Source organism: Haliotis cracherodii, unplaced genomic scaffold (genome assembly GCF_022045235.1).
Source record: "Haliotis cracherodii isolate W230 unplaced genomic scaffold, xgHalCrac1.p SCAF_7, whole genome shotgun sequence".
NCBI lineage: Eukaryota > Metazoa > Mollusca > Gastropoda > Lepetellida > Haliotidae > Haliotis > Haliotis cracherodii.
The window spans coordinates 50,440,562-50,462,015 of record NW_027266330.1 but is presented as its reverse complement, the minus strand read 5'-3'; the positions used below and the strand labels follow the sequence as shown (position 1 = coordinate 50,462,015).

The 21,454-nt window shown below is 42.0% G+C and overlaps 1 protein-coding gene across 4 annotated transcripts in view; it reads left to right on the top strand.

Moving 5' to 3' along the window:
* LOC139447051 (leukocyte elastase inhibitor-like) overlaps positions 1-17,459 on the top strand; it is a 32,901-nt gene extending 15,442 nt beyond the window's left edge. The window contains exon 2 of one of the 4 annotated variants that reach the window (XM_071228208.1): positions 14,698-17,459. In XM_071228208.1, coding sequence (XP_071084309.1) covers positions 14,711-15,865 — 1,155 coding nt within the window. In that variant the 5' untranslated portion in view covers positions 14,698-14,710 and the 3' untranslated portion in view covers positions 15,866-17,459. Of the gene's footprint in view, positions 1-3,643; positions 5,827-11,014; positions 12,422-14,697 lie in introns of those variants that run through there. The other 3 variants (XM_071228207.1, XM_071228206.1, XM_071228205.1) reach the window with 3 other exon arrangements.
* The last annotated feature ends 3,995 nt before the right edge of the window (positions 17,460-21,454 follow it).

Genomic DNA, 21,454 nt, shown 5'->3' with positions numbered 1-21,454 from the left:
TAAAGTGTTTGCTGCAGCCACAATTGGTTTTCTCAACCACGTGCTCATGACTGATGTTAACGACTTCATATAATGAGTAGGTTTTCCATCGGGATAAAGCCAGTTGATAAAAATGGTACAGGTAGACCTTTGAGATCCGGGGTAGAATAGGTCTTCAGCAACCCATGCTTGCCGTAAAAGGCGACTATGCTTGTCGAAAGAGGCGACTAACGGGGTTGGATAGTCAGGCTCGCTGACTTAGTTGATGCATGTCATCGTATCCCAAAACGAGAAAATATAACAAGGTAACAATTTGGACATATTTCTGTAAACTATAACTGTTTTACATTGGGGAAATGGGAAAAGCCCCCAAGCAGGAGAGGTCCACACAGATGTGGAAACTGATACCACTAGGATGCACTGTGTCAACAAGTGTCATCGCAATATATGTCTCCAAAGTTGCCTTAGCTTCGTCCCAATTAGACACTGATTGTCCACAAATTAGACTATTGTTTTGATAATGATAACAATTATCCCAGTAATTTCTCCAGATTCCCGATGGTTAATTCTGACTCGATTGTGGATTGACAAGGCGATGCGATGTTTGTTAGGAAACACTGAAAGAAGTACCTACCTGACCTTTGTTTGTTTATTTGTTTGTTGTTTAACGCCGCACTCAGCAATATTTCAGCTATATGACGGCGTTCTGTAAATAATCAAATCTGGACCAGACAATCCAGTGATTGATATCATGAGCATCGATCCATGCAATTGGGATCGATCACATGCATCAACCAAGTCAGCGAGCCTGACCACCCGATCCCATTTGTCGCCTCTTACGACAAGCATAGTGGCCTTTTACGGCAAGCATGGGTTGCTGAAGACCTGTCCTAGTTCTACCCCAGGTCTTCACGGGTCTCATGTGGTCAGTGGTTTGCCAGACTGGATCATGTGTGGATGTCATATTGATGACTGTGCAGTTAATCAATGTCTGTTTACCCGCTTACAGCCAGTTTGATCAACCATTGATTTTATTTTGTAAATAGCAAACTAGAATGAACAACAAGATAATAGGTTTGAATGTCACCGCATTTTCTTTCTCCTACACTGATATTCCTTGTGTAAGAGTGAGTGAGTGAGTATGGTTTTACGCCGCTTTTAGCAATATTCCAGCAATATCACGGCGGGGGACACCAGAAATGGGCTTCACACATTGTACCCATGTCGGGAATCGAACCCGGGTCTTTGGCGTGACGAGCGAACGCTTTAACCACTAGGCTACCTGACCGCCCCCTTGTGTAAGAAAAGTGACAGTGCCTGACATTTGGTGTCGGTCTGATCGCTAAGAAATGAAGAATTGGTTTTGGTTTCTGTCTTGGGGATTGATCATGAAGTCTTTGATCAGTTACATTTTAATTATGATAAACATGGTTCATTGATCAGAAACAGGTCCCAAATACTGTAAATCTATAAATTAGTGCGACCGTGAATTAATTGCGAAGAAATGCAAGTGGTCTTTGCGTGTATTTGTGTCTCCAAAATGCTTATCAACAACAAGATGGAAATACCCACTTGAATATACACAAACAACTATCAATCCACATTACGGTTTATTACGCAGCAGTTGTAACAAGTATATAACAATGTCATTCATTGTGGAAATTAGATTATGTGTGTCTGGTGAGTTTTTGCTGCTGGGGTCAAGAGATCTACTCGCTTGTGTCAAACTAGGCATCATTGAGTACCCCAGCTGTCCAGACCCACGCGACACTGTGTCAAAGGCCCACATGACCCAACGCACACCGATAGGCTTCATCACACTGATCGTCAGGGCCCACTTGCACAAAGCGATCTTAGCGCTAAGCTGATCGTAACTCCCATACCTTAACATAGGCTTACAATAGTCTTAGCGCTAAGATCACTTTGTGCAAGTGGGCCCAGATCTGCAGTCTCTGTCTTGTCGTTTTCCTTCAAGTTTGTTGACACCTTCTCCACATACCAATCAGTCAACGTGAATTAAATGCGAAAAATGCGAGTGGTCTTTGCTCGTATTAATTTACTTTGCATTTATGTCTCCAAAATGACTATAAAAAATAAAACGACCTGACTGCACAGTTTGGATAGCTGAAATACCAACTTGAATATAAACACAAACACGGTTTACTGAGCAGCAGTTCTAACAAGTATATAACAATGTCATTCAAAGTATAGGAATTACACAATGGGCATCCGGTGAGTTATCACTGCTGGGATCAAGAGTTCTACCAACTCGTGTCAAGTTTGTTGACACCTACTCCATATACCAGTCAGTGAACTGTTGTTGGTTCAATTATTTTATTGCCTTTGAACTTCCTTAGTGCCAGTCAACAGAATAACCATATGAACTGTGTGTTGTCCACTGGGGAAGGGGATGTGGCAAGTTGCACTGATATTGAGTCACATTTTTGGCTGTGGGGTCACCAGTTACATTCATACATCTTCCTGAGGCAAGGGAGTTAACTGACTCTAAAAGTCCAGTTTCCACCCTTGCCGAACTAGGCTGGTATTATGGAGTTACATTTTGGCTAGACTGACGAGTCTATGCATAGTCCAATCAAAATCGCGAACCGATGTCATGCAGATTTCGGTCGATTGCAGGATTGGCAAAGCATGTGCACCGCCAACTCGTTGTCAACAGATATTTTCCTAATCTTTTCAAGTTTTTAATCAAGGTGCTCACATGATTTGATGCACTTCGCGATGTAAGACCCGTTTTATCATAATATATATCTTGATTGTCGATCAGATCGTCTTGTCTTGGCGCCGCCATTTTGTTTGAAACAAATGTAAGTAACACAAGAGGTGGAATCCAATTGGTCCATAGGAGAGGCAACAGCCACTGGTGGCGCTACAATCGAGCCCAGTAATTCCAGCCTAGTTCGGCAAGGGTGGAAAGTGGACTTTTAAAGTCAGTTAACTCTCTTGCCTCGGGAAGATGTATTCATAATGATACGCATTAATTTCAAGATTAACAATATGAGATAGGTATCCAGAGGACCGTGCACATTGCCAAATCACAAACACTTTGGGGCGGTGGGGTAGCCTAGGGGTAAAGAGTTCGCTCGTCACGCTGAAGACCCGGGTTCGATTCCCGACATGGGTGCAATGTATGAAGCGGCGTAAAACCAAACCAAACTCACTCACTCTCTCACAAACACTTTGGGGACTGTCTAAAATCCTGCAAATCCCTCATCCCTAATGCCAGTACATTTTGGGGATTGATATGTGATATGTATAAAAACAAAAACTAGATAAACATCATGTCTCTGAGGAGATATGGTCGTGTTGCTGTGTTTAGAAGAATATAAAAAATTAGTTCAGCTATTTGATATTTTTTGTACGGAAAATGAATGATGAAAATTTCTGTCTTTTCTATCACTGCTTACCTTTTCATACCAGTGATCCAACTTGACCTGTAACCAATTCCCTATGCTACAAGCCTAGTGTATATTCATATACCTATCTCCGTCACAAGAAATGTAAAAGGGTATCAAAATGGAACTGAATTCTAGCATGCCAAGGAAAATTAATTATGTCCATCAATCTAATCATAATTTGTTTGTGTCTCTGTTCCATGTCATGTCTGTATTATTTGGCTCAAATATTCCCCATTTTCCCCTTCCAGTTCAAAACATTCCGAAGCATCATCTTTACTGAGAAGATCTTCCAAAATATGGACGTCAGCTTTGCTTGTTAGGCCTTGCTCTTTTGGTGTCAAATTCTGCATCAAATGATTCCAAGGAGATTGAACTTCATCCGTCTGTATCAGAACCAAAGAATATGTTGGTCAGACAATTCTTGTCTTTTCAAGGTACCAGAGCATTACTTCTCTTGTGTCATTTCTTCTACAGAGCCATGGCCGGAAGTGGAACTGGACTGAAGACACCGGACCTGGTGAAGCAGGTCGCTACTGCCAATTCCCAGTTTGGTCTGGACCTGTACAAGAAGGTTGCCTCCAACCTGAAGGACTCCAATGTGTTTCTGTCTCCCTTCAGCATCTCGGCAGCTCTGGCCATGACCCAGCTAGGAGCTCGAGGGGACACTGCAGCTCAGATGAACCAGGTCCTGAAGTGGACCGACCTCCAGGACTCCGTACATCCAGGGTTTGAAGACTATCTGGGTCTTCTGAAGACACAGGGAGACTATGTACTTACAACAGCCAACAGACTGTTTGTCAATGATAAGAGCAAGATTCTTGATGAATTTCTGCTGAAGACAGATAAGCATTATGGTGCTCAGGCTGTCCTGTCTGACTTTGTGGGCAATGGTGCTGGAGAGGCTCAGAAGATAAACCAATGGGTGGAATCAGAGACCAATGGCAAGATCAAGGATCTGATTACCGGAGGAATCGATCCATTGACAGCAATGATCCTTATTAATGCCATATACTTCAAAGGGAACTGGGCACAGAAATTTGATCCAACAAAGACCAAGAAGGACACATTTAAGGTGAAACCTGGAGAAGCAATCCAGGTTGATATGATGCGGATGAACAAAAAGTTCAACTTCGGCTATAACGAAGAGCTGAACTGCTCTGTTTTGGAACTGCCCTATGTAAAGGAGGAACTTAGCATGTTCTTCTTGTTGCCTTTCAAAGATGATGGCTTGGCAGAACTGGAAGACAAGTTGAATCATGAATCTTTGACACAAGCCTTGAAAAATGTTCATAAAGTGACTGTCGACATATCCATGCCAAGATTTGTGCTGGAATCAAGCTTTGAGCTGAACAACGTCCTGAAGTCTCTAGGAATGTCTGATGCTTTTGACGAGCAAAAGGCTGATCTGTCTGGAATCGATGGAACCCGTCTCCTGTACATCTCTCAGGTGGTCCACAAGGCCTTCCTGGAAGTGAACGAGGAGGGAAGTGAGGCTGCCGCAGCCACGGCTGTTAGGATTATGACAAGATCCCTCCCTATAATCGAGCCATTCAAGGCTGATCATCCTTTCCTGTTCCTCATCCGCGACACTAGAGCTGATGTTGTGCTGTTCATGGGAAGACTTCTTCGTCCTCCCACAACAGGAGCTGGAGGTTCAAAGAAAACTGAACTTTAGAGCTGTTGTTGTGCTGTTCATGGGAAGACTTCTTCGTCCTGCCACAACAGGATCAGCTGGAGGTTCAAAGAAAACTGAACTTTAGAGCTGTTTTTATGTTTCTGAATTTTGGGGTCTACTGTACTATGTTTTGTGCCTTCTCTATCATTTAATTGCAATATACTGTAAACAGTTTGTGAAAGTATGAATGAAACTCCTGATAATTACTCGGGTATGATTGGTAAAAATGGCCCAACAACCAAAAGGGATTTTCAAAATTTATAAATGTCCTGAATACCTTTAGACATTAAATTTCCTTGAATTTCTTCATGGTGACTGACATTTCAATCAGTGCCATCTTGTCGTTGGCTTCATGCATCTTCCCTGATTACTTGCTTATGGGGCCTTTACACAGGATGGCGACCTTTATGCCTCCCGTGTGCGACCATAGAATTTGCCAGGTCGTCGTTGGAGGCTCAACGGAGGCAGAATGGTTGCCTAGGTCGTTCCAAGGTGGTACACAGGAGGTTCAGACATCGCCATGGACGCCATAGTCGCCGTGAAGTTTTGAACATGTTCAAAACAGTCGCACAAAGGTCGCCGAGGAGGTTGGTTGCTCAAATGTGGCTCAAGGAGGCAGAAGGGAGGCCCAAGCATTGCCGTTGTTGCAGAATGAAGGCACAGTGGTCGCCAAATGATCGCCAGGTAATAGATGCGTTCTGCTGAAATATTGTCTCGTAAATCTGGGCGATGCTTCTGCCTCCCTTGTGCCTCCTTTTGGCGTGCATTGAACGATGAGTATGGCGATCGCCGTGCCTCCATTCAGCGACCACAGCAACCCTTGAGACACCATGGTAATGCTTCTGCCTCTTTTCTGCCTCCTTTGAGCTACCTGTAGTGCCTCCTCAGCCTGCCTATAACTAGAGGGCTTGTGTTTCACTGTGGTTGCAGACGTTGAACAACTCGAGCAGTTACTGCTGAACAACTGCTGGAGCAGTTACATAGAAACATGATTTTCTGGGTTAAGGCGACCATTGAGCGTCCTGGCCAGTTTTTGATCGCTCGAAGGTGGCACAAAGGTCGCAGCCCTGTGTAATGGGGGCTTTAGTGTATTCAAATATATTCTGAAAAATAGAATCCTAATGTAATTTTTGGAACAGATCCTTAGGGAAGATTTATGCATCAGCATAACATTATATGATTTCACATGAAATTCCGACATCTCAACTCCAATTGTTTTTGTATGATTTATCTTTCATCTGTTTGGTTGACATTTAATTTGGCATTTGACATATATTTTGTTTGTAAACAGCGATCTGCTGGCGTAAACTTCGGAAAATACAAGGCCACAAAATAGAACAGAAGGTGGAACAAAAACACAAACTGCCATGACTACTGTCATCAATAACAAATATAAAATTGACTATTCTAGCATGGGAACCATTTTTTATTACGTTTATTAAATTACCTTGCTCGAAAGTACTTTAAAAAAACCCGTAGAATATACTATTTTTTTCGTTTCTGTGTTGGATCTGTCCTTAAAAATATCACAGGTCAGGCGGGAGAGGTGTTTGTTAAAAATGTAAATGTTATTATTCAATCAAAATTAGTCTTGTTCACTATCTTTTCTCATACAAAAACTATTTAAAGAAATGATAAATAAAAACTTCAATTGGTGTTGACAGATCTGGATTGGTCAGTCTGGTTTGGACAGAAGCCACTTTTATCATGGTTGTCATAGACACAAGGACACCTTAGCCTATGTCGTATATCTGATCAGTGCATTTATAGTTATGTAAGGTTTGTATTTGTACATTTGTTGCTGTTGGTGGTGGATAATGAGTTACATATTTGTTTTGCTGTCAGACCAGACCAATGTTTGCCTTTTTACAGATACGACAATAGGGCTGGGACGGGTAACTTGGGTACCCGGGTCGGGTGGGTACTGAGTAGGACCCGAGTACCAAAGGACTACCCGGACCCGTGGTTAGTCATGTGATATATTGTGTAATGACAAAAAGTATCTAGAACTCTATGGTTACACTACAAGTCACTAATGTTCGCATTTCTTTCTGACTATGCACCCATTCTTTCTGATTTTTCATATGGTTGAATAAAGATATAACTTAATTCAACTTCAGTGTATGAATGACCAGATTGTTTAATACATGTATTTAAATAGGTTTTGCCAAGGCTATGCTAAAAATGTTCCCAATCGGACATTTTGAGACATCTCCTGAGCCCTGCAGTGGGTACCCGGGTAGGGTCGGGTAATAGGGGGTTTTGTACCTGGGTAGGGTCGGGTAATGGGGGGGTGGGTACCTGGGTAGTAAATTTGGACTCGTCCCAGCCCTATATGACAACCATAAATGTTGACAAAGTAACAAAAAATTAAAAATTAAGAATTCCATGTTTAGTTTATCCATTTGTAATATTTTTGTTGAAACTTTTAATTTTTCAAGAGAAATTTGGATTCCCAGGTGACCAAATCACATCACACTTCTCTTGTGCATTGTTTGTTTATTTGTTTGTTTGTTTGTTGTTCAACACCGCACTCAGCAATATTCCAGCTGTATGACGGTGGTCTGTAAATAATCAAATCTGGACCAGACAATCAAGTGACTGACATCACGAGCAATTGGGATACAATGACATGCATCAACCAAGTCAGCAAACCACACGGTCTCGTTAGTTGCCTCTTACGACAAGCATAGTCGCCTTTTGCAGCAAGCATGGGTTGCTGAAGACCTATTCTCACCTGGATCGTCATGGGTAGCATTGTGTATTGAGTTGTATCAAGTTCCCAGATTGGCCTTGGTTGTGTTGTTTGACTTGTCAGATGCATGTGTTTGACCACAGTGGTAATCAAACAAAGTCAAACTGTGTAGCTCGGCTTGGGGAAATGTTGTTTGATGTCATATCTCCATGATACGACATGTAGACTTAAATATTGTTAATAGTCTTTAATGTTTTTTTGCCAAATGGAAAAACAGTCTTGACCTGTATGGTGTTGCACATGGCTGAACACTCAGTGCTCACAAATATTAACAAAATGTTTACAGGTGGCACATATTTACATGTAATACATAATATATACTGTACTTAAATATATCTTATTTGAATAAATAGCTGTGATGCCCTTTTTTGTGAGTAATTTTCTTTCTATAACAGGATGGAAAAAGATATGAATATTGATATATTTCTCACCTGCAAACAAGGGTCATCCTTCCACGGGGGCTGTCGGGTAGCCTAGTGATTAAAGCGTTCGCTCGTCACGCTGAAGACCCGGGTTCGATTCCCGACATGGGTACAATGTGTGAAGCCCATTTCTGGTGTCCCCTGCCGTGAGATTGCTGGAATATTGCTAAAAGCGGCGTAAAACCATACTCACTCACTCATCCTTCCAGGAGAGGTCATGCAGAATGCCTTTGAGTCTAGTGGATAGAGTGTCTTGCCAGATAGTGGACGGAGGAGTTCAATTCATGGCCACATCATCTCAAAATCAAAAGATGGTAGTTGTTGTTACCCTGCCTGGTGCTCAGCATTATGGGTATAAAACAAAAACCAGTCGATCGTAATCAGTATTTTGTGTCTGAGTGGGGTATCCATGGCATGGTATTTTATATTGGTTAGCACTTTAAAATCGGCATAAGTCCTGACTAGTACAAGCAGCCACTCACGCATACATCGCTATGTAAGTGCAATAATCTTGATTGTGACGTTAAACCCAATTTCACTTCCTTTACCTCATGCTCCCTTTACCTCATGCTGAATGGTTGCCCGTGAAGATCCGGGGTAGAATAGGTCTTCAGCAACCCATGCTTGCCATAAAAGGTGACTATGCTTGTCGTAAAAGGTGACTAACGGGATCGGGTGGTCAGGCTCGCTGACTTGGTTGATGCATGTCATCGATCCCAATTGCGTGGATCGATGCTCATGATATCAATCACTGGATTGTCTGACCCAGACTCGATTATTTCACAGACCTCCGCCATATAGCTTGAATATTGCTGAGTTCACCCTTGCCGAACTAGGCTGGGATTATGGAGTTACACTTTGGCTGGACTAACGAGTCTATGCATAGTCCAGTCAAAATCTCGCACCGAAATCGAAATCCGGTTCATTAACTGTCATGCAGAGTTCGGTCGATTGCAGGATTTGTGCATCGCCAAGTCATTGTCAACAGATAGTTTCCAAATGTTTTCATGTTTTTAATCAAGGTGCTCACGTGATTTTATGTACTTCACAAAGTAAGAATCATTTTATCACAAAATAGGATTTCCAGGCTAGTTCTGCAAGGGTGGAAACTAGACTTGTAAAGTCAGTAACCGCTCTTGCCTCGGGAAGATGGGTATTGTTTGTTACTCCTACTATTATTGATAAGGTAAAAGTTAACATGCCATATATGGTTTTCAACAGTGTTTGAGTCGCAACTCCTAGCTCACACAATATATATTTCTCTTCATATATATATTATTTTTAATGCCACACTCACAATATTGTACTATAGCTTAGGAGTTAGCATGATTAGTGGAAATATTAATATTACAAATGTGCTGATAATAAAATAATATATACCGGTACTTCTGGCTCCTAGTCTTCTAAAATATTGATATATTTTTTATGACCCTTTTACGGTCACAATGAGTAGCCAAGGAGTGACACATTGCTCAAAACTCCTTTTTCTTCTCTACTGTTTGGTTCAAATACTCATTATCACCTCTTCAAGCATGCAAATGAATTACCGTATTGATGTAATAAGCGCCAAGGGTGCTCTCTAGAAATAAGAAATATGGGGCTCTTATTAGAATATTATTTTGGTGAAAAAAAACAGAGTTGAAAGATAAATTTTGTGGTTTATGCTGACAGCCTGAAATGTTTATGTATGACAGATGTATTTTTCCAGAATTTAATTGCCCATAATTAAGGGTGTATATAACACATGTGTGCGTATTAAACCGAATAAATAAGTCTTGTGTACATTGATCAATCGGAAGGGATGCTAATTGGGATTGTTCACTAGCAAATATATCAGCAAATATCACCGTGGGTGCTTATTAGAGGGAGGCGCTTATTACGCCGAATACGGTAATTATTTTGAAGAAACTCTTCACTGAGAAAATGGATATGGACTTCAAATGATCAATACATTGTTCCATCTATTGCGCCCTTCAATATAGCGTTAACTTGGTTATAGTGCGCGGTAAAGATGGCTCCCCAAATTTACTAACATTTTTCATAAAATCAAGTTTTCAAATGACACGATGTTTTCCCCATCTCAGAAAACACTGTCAGCTGATCACCGAGATCATGTAACACCGGAAATACCAGTCAACAAATCCAAAATGAAGTACGCAATTTAATCTTATTATCATAATATCTGGTAATAAAAAAATTGTTAATCTGGACTCATGTTTGCAATATATTTTTTTTAATTATATTGAAAATTTCATTCAATAATTATAATAATGGTTACAAAAATTTCAGCGAAATCGTTACTAGATCGCACAACTCACCGTTATTTACAGCAACCACGGCCAGAATACCGCTATTGACGTCTTGAAACAACTTAAGTTGCAAGAGAATGGATACACATATCATAAATGCCATACCATGACTCACTGAAAGTCATATTTCAGGCAGTTTGAATATTAAATGTCAACATAACGTTTTCGTAATCAAAATAAATGTAGCGCAGGAAGTCCCTATGGTGACTGGTGAAAATTTTTCCATACGTCAAAAAATATCCTGCATACACTTATGGTTCCTATAATTTGAAGTAAGTATGGTAGAAGCTGCAACTAAAGTAACATACTGGAATATATCATTCCTGATAAAATAATTATTTCAGGTGGAATTTCTTCCGACCACTGCATCAAATAAGAAAAGATGAACATGTTTATTGCCTATCCCTTTCATTGCTTTGAGGTGCCAGAACCTTACTGAAGTGACATTTCTTCTACAGAGCCATGGCTGGAAGTGGAACTGGACTGAAGTCCCCGGACCTGGTGAAGCAGGTCGCTACTGCCAATTCCCAGTTTGGTCTGGACCTGTACAAGAAGGTTGCCTCCGACCTGAAGGACTCCAATGTGTTTCTGTCTCCCTTCAGCATCTCGGCAGCTCTGGCCATGACCCAGCTCGGAGCTCGAGGGGACACTGCAGCTCAGATGAACCAGGTCCTGAAGTGGACCAACCTCCAGGACTCCGTACATCCAGGGTTTGAAGACTATCTGGGTCTTCTGAAGACACAAGGAGACTATGTACTTACAACAGCCAACAGACTGTTTGTCAGTGACATATGTCAGCTGCTGCCAGACTTTTTGAAGGACACAATGTTGCACTACGAAGCTGAAACAGCTCTGGCTGACTTTCAAGGCAGTACTGCCAGAGAGGTAAAGAAGATTAACGCTTGGGTCGAAGCTACAACCAATGGAAAAATCCTCAATCTGATTGAAGACCTTGATCCAAGCACAATCCTTGTTCTGGTCAATGCAGTCTACTTCAAGGGATCCTGGGAACAAATGTTTTCTAAAGAATGTACCAATAAATCTAAATTTACAGTGAATGCTGACCAGGAAGTCATTGTTGATATGATGCATTTGAAGAAAAAATTCAATCTTTGTTTTGACGAAACACTAAACTGTCAGATCTTGGAAATGCCATACGTTGGTGGTGATTTGGCCATGTATGTGTTTCTGCCGAAATGTCTTGATGGATTGGATGATTTGGAACACAAGCTGAACGTCAATACACTCGAGTTTGCTCTATCACACATGCAAAAGCTTATGGTCAGTGTAACTCTACCAAAGTTCACACTACAATCAAGTTTTCATCTGAATGGTATTCTAAAGTCTCTTGGGATGACCCATGCTTTTGATGAGCACAAGGCCGATCTGTCTGGAATTGATGGAACCCGTCTCCTGTACATCTCCGAGGTGGTCCACAAGGCCTTCCTGGAAGTGAACGAGGAGGGAAGTGAGGCTGCCGCAGCCACGGCTGTTATTGTGCTCCAGAGGAAGAGGGTCAGAGAGGATGTGGAGTATTTTGTGGCTAACCGGCCTTTCTTGGTGATCATTAAGGACACGAGAGCCGATATGGTTCTGTTCATGGGAAGGCTTTTGAACCCTTGTGCATAGAATCCGGGGCAGACCGGTTTATTACATTTTCAGGTAGGGTTAGAGGCTGTAATATGTTTGTAAATGTTGGTGTAAGATTAAGAATGACATTGTTATATATCAGGATTTCCTTGTGATATCTTTTATGACCCGACTTTGTATGAGTGTCTCATCTTCTTACATGTTTGTACATATTTTCATGTCATATATTGTCTTTATTCATATTTTGGTGCTAATCAACTGTGCTATATGAATTACCTTTGGGATAATAAAGTCTTATCTTATCTAAAGGTCTTATCTTGATTATCAATGAGATCCACTTAACTGGGCGCCGCCATTTTGTTTAAAGCAAATGCAAGTGATATGAGAGATGAAATCTGATTGGTCAATCGGAGGGACATAGAAGGGACATAACTTGCAATCGCCACTGGTGGCACTACGATCGAGCCTTGTGGAAACTAGACTATGATCGAGCCTTGTGGAAACGGGACTACGATCGAGCCTTGTGGAAACTGGACTTTAACAGACAGTGAACACCCTTGCCTAGGGAAGATGTAATGAAACATTAATTCATGAACTAAATGTTTTCAAACATTATGCCATCCAGTTATACATAATCAACAAGGTGCTCACTGTAGTGTATTCTCCTATTATAGTTGTTTACATCTTGTGTGATACAGTTTCCCGCAATATCCAAGTACACATTATCTCGTTACGTCATATGATGACGTCATGTATGGATGCTATGTCTCAGTAAACGATGATGGCTTCTCTACATGTTCTGTGGTGTTTTGTATGCACACGAGCATGCATACTATCGAGGATAACGTGTGAATGCATGACACTCACTCTATTTCATACGTTGTACACATGAGTAAAAGGAAACCACTTACAATCTGTATTTAGGGAGGCACAGGTGGCCCAGTCGTCTTCGGCGCCGCGATTCGTTGTGCAGAGTTGCATCCCTTGGGCACGCCAGAAACCTGTGATTGTGGGTTCGAATCCCGGTTCGCCCCGATTATGTTTCTAGGTTTGTCAGCACCATACCTGTACTTGTGGGTTTCACCGAAGTGGTAAATGTCCAAGACCTGCATCACTTCGGGTTTTCCTCCCACATTAAGCTGACATGCCGTGATATAACTGGAATACTGTTAAAAGCAGCGTTAAAAAACCCAACTCATTCACTCAATATCTATAGAAATTAACTGGCCAGACAAGAAAATGTCACAGCAATCAAAAACATGCTGCCAGTGTTTCAAATGAAATAACAAGATAGATTGATTTGCATAACATTTTGTATTGGATGATTGTTATGCTATCATCTGCTACCCACTCGCTGGTAGGAATGAGTCGTAATCAATAAATCTAATGTTTGTGGTGTGTCTTCTAGAACTGTTGTTTGTGTTTTGAAATGTCAGGGGGCACGGGTGGCCCAGTTGTCTAAGGCGCCATGATTCCCTGTGCAGAGTTGCATCCCTTGGGCACGCCAGAAACCTATGACTGTGGGTTTGAATCCCGGTTCGCCCCGATTATGTTTCAAGGTTTGTCAGCACCATACCCGTGCTCGTGGGTTTCACCGAAGTGGTAAATGTATGAGACCTGCATCACTTTTGGCTTTCCTCCCACATTAAGCTGACATGCCGCTATATAACTGGAATAATGTTAAAAGTTGCGTTAAACCCAACTCGCTCACTCACTCAATTTGAAAGTGCAAGTAGAAACCTTTTGTTTTGTTGTCAGAAATGATTCAGTAGGCCCATACTGCCAAATCGTGTTCTTCAATCAGTAGTCCTCTATATTACCTGTCATAAGATCCTGAAACAGGTCCGCCCCTGTCGAGAATAGACATAAGATCTTATTGGCGGCGACTCCTCTATGACAATCTCAGTGCCTCATGAATAGGACCCCAGGACCGTAAAGTCTTGAAGATGAAGGGCTTTAAATCGATGTGTTGTACAAACAATTCTTCAATAAATTATATAATGATATTCAAATGTACATTGTATATTTTGTTGAGTGGTATCTGAAACAGGTGTCAGAGACTGTTATCTCCCTAGTGGTATATCTCGCCAGAGAATTCTTTTGTAAGAATGAGGTGAGGTGAGGTGAGGTGAAACGTCGCGTCAAAGATTATTGCACATATATAGCGACTTGCATGTACGTATGTGTGTTTGTGTGGCTGCTTGTACTAGTCCGGACTGATGCCGATTTATAGTGCTAGCTCACTGAGATACCATGCCGAAGTTTAACATGAATACCCCACTCGGACACAGTAAACTGACTCCGAGCCGACCAGTCCTTGTTTTAGCCCCTTAATGTCGAGCGCCAGACAGGGTAACAACAAGTACCATCTTTTAATGTCTTTTGGTATGATGCGGCCCGGGATCGAACCCCGGACCTTCCGCTCTAGTAAGACAATAAAATGTTACCTGATTGACCTATATTGGCCTTGAGCATTAGTAAAAGAATCCATTTGTCCTGGAGAAAATAATTTTCTTTTTTGTTTTCTCATCAAGTGTATTTGTGTTTGTAGAGGTGCTGGGACGATGTCGTGCAGCAAGGTGTCCCTACTGGCTGCAGCTGATGCCAAGTTCAGCACTGACCTCTACAGGGCACTGTCCAGTTCCCTGACTGACCAGAACCTGTTCTTGTCCCCCTACAGCATCCTGTCTGTCATGTCGATGGCCTACATGGGTGCCCGGGGAACCACAGCCACACAGATGATGCAAGTCTTGAAACTGACCGAAATATCCGAAACCGTACACATCGCTTTTCAGGAGTACCTGTCTGTTATGACTGGAAAAGCAAAAGGCTGTGAATTAGCTACGGCTAATAAACTGTTTGTGAGAAAGGACAAGCAACTGTGCCCCGAGTTTTCCAAAAAGGCGGCCCAATATTTTGGAGCTGAAACCGATTCCTGTGACTTCATGGGGAACCCTGAGTCAGAGTGTGCCAAGATCAATACCTGGGTGGCTAAACAGACCCACAATAAGATCCAGGGTGTGATCTCACCCCTATCTCTCACTGAAGACACATCAATGATTTTAGTAAATGCAATCTATTTTAAAGGAATATGGACAAATGTCTTTGATAAAGACTCAACAAGGAAGGCCTCGTTCACAGTCTCCTCCTCAAAGAAGGTCGGCGTTGATATGATGAACACCATAGACACGTTTGGGTACAGTGAGATCAAAGACTTGGATTGCACGGCGCTGGAACTACCTTATGTTGGGGACAAACTCTGCATGGTGATCTTCCTTCCAAGAGAATCCAGTGGTTTGTCTTCCCTGGAACAGAACCTAAAGCCTCATCATCTTCAGTTCCAGTTTAATTCATTGGAGGAGGTGAATGTGTCCATGCCAAGGTTTAAGATGGAATCCAGTTTTGAGCTGGCGGATGTCCTGTCCAGTTTAGGGCTGACTACGGCTTTTGATCCCGTGGAGGCCAACTTTTCTGGGATTGATCCCTCGGGGTTGTTGACCGTGTCGAAGGTGGTCCACAAGACCTTTGTGGAGGTCAATGAGAAGGGGACAGAAGCAGCGGCATGTACCATGATGGACTGTGTTGATGGGCTCATGATACAGAAGGAGATCATCTTCAAGGCCGATCATCCTTTTCTATTCTTCATCCGAGACAGACAAAGTGGGATGATCCTTTTTCTTGGGAGGATTGTGAATCCAGAAGGACTGGAAACAGATTAATTCATGTAGGTGCTGATATTTAAGATCCAATTAAAGACCCTGACTGTCAGCGTTCAGCATGGCTGGATCATTATGACTTATTTCCAGGTCATCATAGTGTTATTTACTTGATAGATTTAAAAATGATATAAATATTACACAATATCCAATGGCTGAACAACTTACTCTGATTTGGTGGAGTGGAACCTAGAGGTACTCCTCACCATCATCACCATCGTACAATCTCAATATTCACTTTTTAGGCATACCATATTCGACCTAATAAGCGCCAAGGTTGCTGTCAAAATTAGAACTAGGGTCTCTCATTAGAATATTATTTTGGTGAAAAAAACGTAAGACGAGTAAAGATTGTAAATTTATGCTCACAGCCTGAAATGTTTATTTACACGACAGATATATTTTTCCAGAATTTAATTGCCCATAATTAAGGGTGCATATAATATATAACACACAAATGCGTATTATAACAAATTAATAAGTCTTGTGTACATTGATCAATCAGAAGGGGTGCTAATTGGGATTGTTCACTAGCCAATATATAAGCAAATATCGAGCAATCTATCAACCAGACATGTGGTTTATTTTCTTTGATTATGCTTAGACATTGTCACTATATAATGAATAGTAGATGTATATAGCGAATATCAATATGTACTTTTCATTCATCATCAACATCTTTACCATAGTATGTGGTCTGTGAAGCTGGCAGTATTCCAGAATTTCCCAATGCTCTCAAAAATGCTGAAGGATGCTTTTAGCCCTTTTTTTCAATTGAGTGCCACACCACAGGAAAGAGTGCCTGTCCATAGGAAGAGTGCTGCTCCACAAGAAAGAGTGACGCTCTACAGGAAAGAGTGACGCTCCACAGGAAAGAGTGACGCTCTACAGGAAAGAGTGCTGCTCAACAGGAAAGAGTGACGCTCCACAAGAAAGAGTGACGCTCTACAGGAAAGAGTGACCCTCCACAGGAAAGAATGACTCTCCACAGGAAAGAGTGCCACTCCACAGGAAAGAGTGCCACTCCACAGGAAAGAGTGCCACACCACAGGAAAGAGTGACGCTCAACAGGAAAGAGTGCCACTCCACAGGAAAGAGTGACGCTCAACAGGAAAGAGTGACGCTCCACAGGAAAGAATGACGCTCCACAGGAAAGAGTGCCACTCCACAGGAAAGAGTGACACTCTATGGTCAATAATGGCAAGGTGCAATACAAAATGATTTCTGAGAAAATCTTTCAGAAGTTGCAGTAGTCTAAGGGAGCGACCATTTGATTTCTAAGGGGGGGGGCCGGAAGTATTTACAAATGAATAGTTTGTTGGAGATAATCAGTAAAATAAATAGAATGTTTACTACTGTAAGAAAAATGAATAGTTTGTTTCCAGATATAATATTGCATGTCATTGCAACATTTATCTATTAAATTAAAGAATTATTCCAGCATTATAAACGTAAAAATTTTCCGCCACCTTCCGCGCAACATCACTATTACTTTAATCTTATTTGTTATTGTCTATAGCTGTTCATGTTATAATACACCACAGGCTGCATTTGCTGAAATATGATTGCATATTTTACTCTATAATAAAATTGCAAAATTACCATCTGAAATTGCTGAGAAAACAACCTCAGGCCCCCCCCATAGAAATCAAATGGTCGCTCCCTAACAGCTCTGTTATCTATTTTCCACTGTATGTATTTCTTTCATGTTTATTCAAATAAACAGGGCAAAATGACCATCACTGAAAGTCAGTTTTTAAAAAAAGGACATCAGTGCTGAAGATACCAGGTGGAATTGGGCAGCAGTGGAGGGGGTACCAGGTGACTATTAAGTTATAGGGCGTTTAATGAACATTAAGAGGTTGAATTACATCAATTGCTTTAGAAATATGACAGAAACACAAAGAGCTGTTTAAATGAGAAAATGGAACAATGGATTGCCCAGACATCCCACAAGCCACAATTTGCTGTGCAGAGTTAAGTCCCTTAGGTGTGTCATGATCCTATCATTGGGGGATCTAATCCCAGATTCACCCTGGTGATCCTCAGCTTGTCAGTTATGTTGTTCGGTCTCACTGGTCTGCAGTGGGGGGGCACGGGAGTCCCAGTCGTCTAAGGCGCAGCGATTCGCTGTGCAGAGTTGCGTTCCTTGGGCACGCCAGAAACCTATAATTGTGGGTTCGAATCCCGGTTCGCCCAAATTATGTTTCTAGGTTTGTCAGCACCATACCCGTGCTCGTTGGTTTCACCGAAGTGGTAAACGTCTTAGACCTGCACCACTTGGGGCTTTCCTCCCACATTAAGCTGACACGCCGTGATATAACTGGAATACTGTTAAAAGCGGCGTTAAACCCAACTCACTCACTCACTGGTCTGCAGTGGGGATTCCAGGTTATAATTGGTCCCCAGCAACAGGCCACTCACTCACCCACTCACTCTCTCAGGAAAAGTGCTTCCACCTTCAACTGAACTAACACCCTATGATGTAACTGCCATGTACAGGCATAAACAATAATTAAACACAACCCACTTTTTTCGGATACGTGCTACATTAAAATAATGATTGGTCGGATTCATTGTTGGAAACACGAGAGTAGTAATAGACAAACAAACAAACCAGCTGGCACTACCATCACACAAATAATAACGCTTGCATTTCATTTATTGACGTTGTGCGAAGAAGTCTCAAAACTTTCATTTCAACAGCGCTGAAAGGTATCAGCACCCAGCCAACATCACAGATCAGACTAAAATTATGCAGTGAAAAACGATGAGTGTGAACATAGAGCTAGGAAGCACCATTGAATCAGTGTCTGGAGTATCCATTCGCGAGGCATCTCCTGATTTTCAACATTGGGTCTGATTTTCAACATCGGTGCCCTCTGCCATTGCTGGTGCAAAGCATGGGGCAGTTCATTGAGGTTTGGAACTGGAGGGTGTATAGCTCTCACACAATCTCATTAAAATCAGATCTTAGTTCTCGCTACCGCTAAACAAAGATCTGAGGACATCCCGTTACGGGTCACGTCAGACCGACCTTTCGCGAATTTTGTTGACAATACGCAATCAGAAGGCAGCTTAAACGAGCTTTACGGCACGAGTTTCAAACTGGTGACTACGCTTCGAAACATATTTTGACATACACTCGATTAAAAAATTAAAAACTGAACAAAAGAACATTCTGGAATGGCCAATAGATGGTCTAGATTATATGAATACAGACATAACACCCATAACTGTCGTGTGGAATAACCTATATGTTTTTTTCGAGGTTGCACGATCAAACATCACGTTCAAACTGTCACTTTCATGACTTGATAAGCCATGCTCTGATTGGTCAGATGAAAGGTCGTTCTGACTTGACCCGTAATGGGATGTCCTCAGATCTTTGTGTATCGGTACATTCGTGACCAACTCGTGTTATTCCGGGACAAGCCTTGCAGGTTACGGAAAGGGGCGAGTGGTGACGAATGGTCGCGGTAGCGAGAACTAAGATCTGATTTCAATGAGATTGTGCTCTCACTTGGTGGCCAAGGCAATCTCAAAGGTGTTCAGTTGGGTTCAGACCAGGGTGTGTCATTAGTTTCCGGGATCGGATTTTGAATCAGATGGTGCTAACGTAATGCCCATGTGTATAATTCGAAGCGGGGGTAGGGCAGCTCACGCAGTCACGATTAGAAATCAAAATGAAGCACTTGAATCTTAATTAATATTATATCTCATATTAAAACTGGATGGTTGTACAGCGATGGCTGTTGACATGAACGTTCATTATTGCAACGTTCAACTTAAACAGTGAGAAGTGGAATCTAGTGAATCTGCATGTTCTGTAAAGGTGATATAATTATATTTGGGCGCTTTTCAAAACCGTACTCGCCCAAAAGTTTCCTGTGAAAGAGATGATCGCCATTTTACACCCGCTTCCTGTAATTCCAAAATGGCAGCAGTGATTTCAGGGGAAGCAACTCTATATGCCTTAGACAACGCGCTGCAAACGACATTCGTGACCAACTCGTGTTATTCCGGGACAAGCCGAACAGCGACTCGTGCCCCTCTCATGGCCATTTTTGCGACCGTGTTCCGTCTTAGCGCAAACGGGCATACCTGAAACAATTGTCAACTCGTTGCGTAATGGTTCACATATATTTCCCAATATCTATATATATTTCAGATTAAATTTAAAGCACATCGGGACGTGCGGAATTATGATTGAACAAATTTAACTGTGTCTTGGGTATATTTTTAGATGCAAGACATATGTAAAATCAAAAATTGTTTCTGAGGGATTCTTTGACGAAGTACTTCTGATTGGTTTGTCGTATTTTCGCACATAACATTCATCGATAGGGGAACGAGTCTTCTTGCAGGTTACGGAAAGGGGCGAGTGGTGACGAATGCGCAAACGAATGTCCACAACGCGAGAGATGGAATAGGGAAAAAACCCGTCTCATGGCTAGAGGAAATAATTTAAAAACTGGAATAAAATGAAAGACTGGAATAAAATGAAAGACTGGAACGGCCGCGTCTTCTAAGGCGCCGCAATCCACAGTGCAGTTTAAGCTGCCCTTAGGTGTTCCTGAATCGTATGCTTGTGGGTTCGAATCTCCGATTCACCTGCTAACGTTTCATGGTTTGTCATCACCATTCACATGCTCATGGGTTTCACCATGTGGTTGGCGTCATAGTTTCACATAAACCTCACGCACTCACGCACGCACGCACGCACGCACCTTTGAGAAGAGTGGCTTGTATTAATTACAAAGATGTTCTGTTCTGTGAAGACTTTGCGACATGTCAAAGTACAGACCTTGTTAGTTATCAAAGGAAGTATCTAGGTTTTTTTAACAGAATAACCATTAATAAGTGAAAATGCTCACCTGTGATTTCATGACAAGCATGTCATGAATTGAATTTTTAAAAAGCTAAAATCGCGATTATCAAAATCAAACACCGAGATGCCATGGAGAAGGGTCAAACATCGAGACGCCATGGAGAAGGGTCACACTACGAGACACCATGGAGAAGGGTCAAACACCGAGACACCATGGAAAAGGGTCAAACTTTGAGACACCATGGAAAAGAGTCAAACATCGAGACGCCATGGGGAAGAGTCAAACATCGAGACACCATGGAGAAGAGTCAAACATCGAGACACCATGGGGAAGAGTCAAACATCGAGACACCATGGAGAAGAGTCAAACACCGAGACGCCATGGAGAAGGGTCAAACACCGAGACGCCATGGAGATGGGTCAAACATCGAGACACCATGGAGAAGAGTCAAACATCGAGACGCCACGGGGAAGAGTCAAACACCGAGACGCCATGGAGAAAAGTCAAACACCGAGACGCCATGGAGAAGTGACGAACGAGACATCCGGTTTGCAAACAACATGGATTTCAACGTGCATATTTCGGTCGACTGCAGGATTTGCAAAGCATGTCTACCGACAACGAGGCTTCGGCAGACATTTTCCAAATCTTATTTGTTAAGGTTTCGAGAAAGTTACATGAGGCCATTGGGATGAGTAATCGTTTGAAAGATGTACCAAAGTTTTAAAAGAGACTTTATATCTTTATCTCACATGTGTAT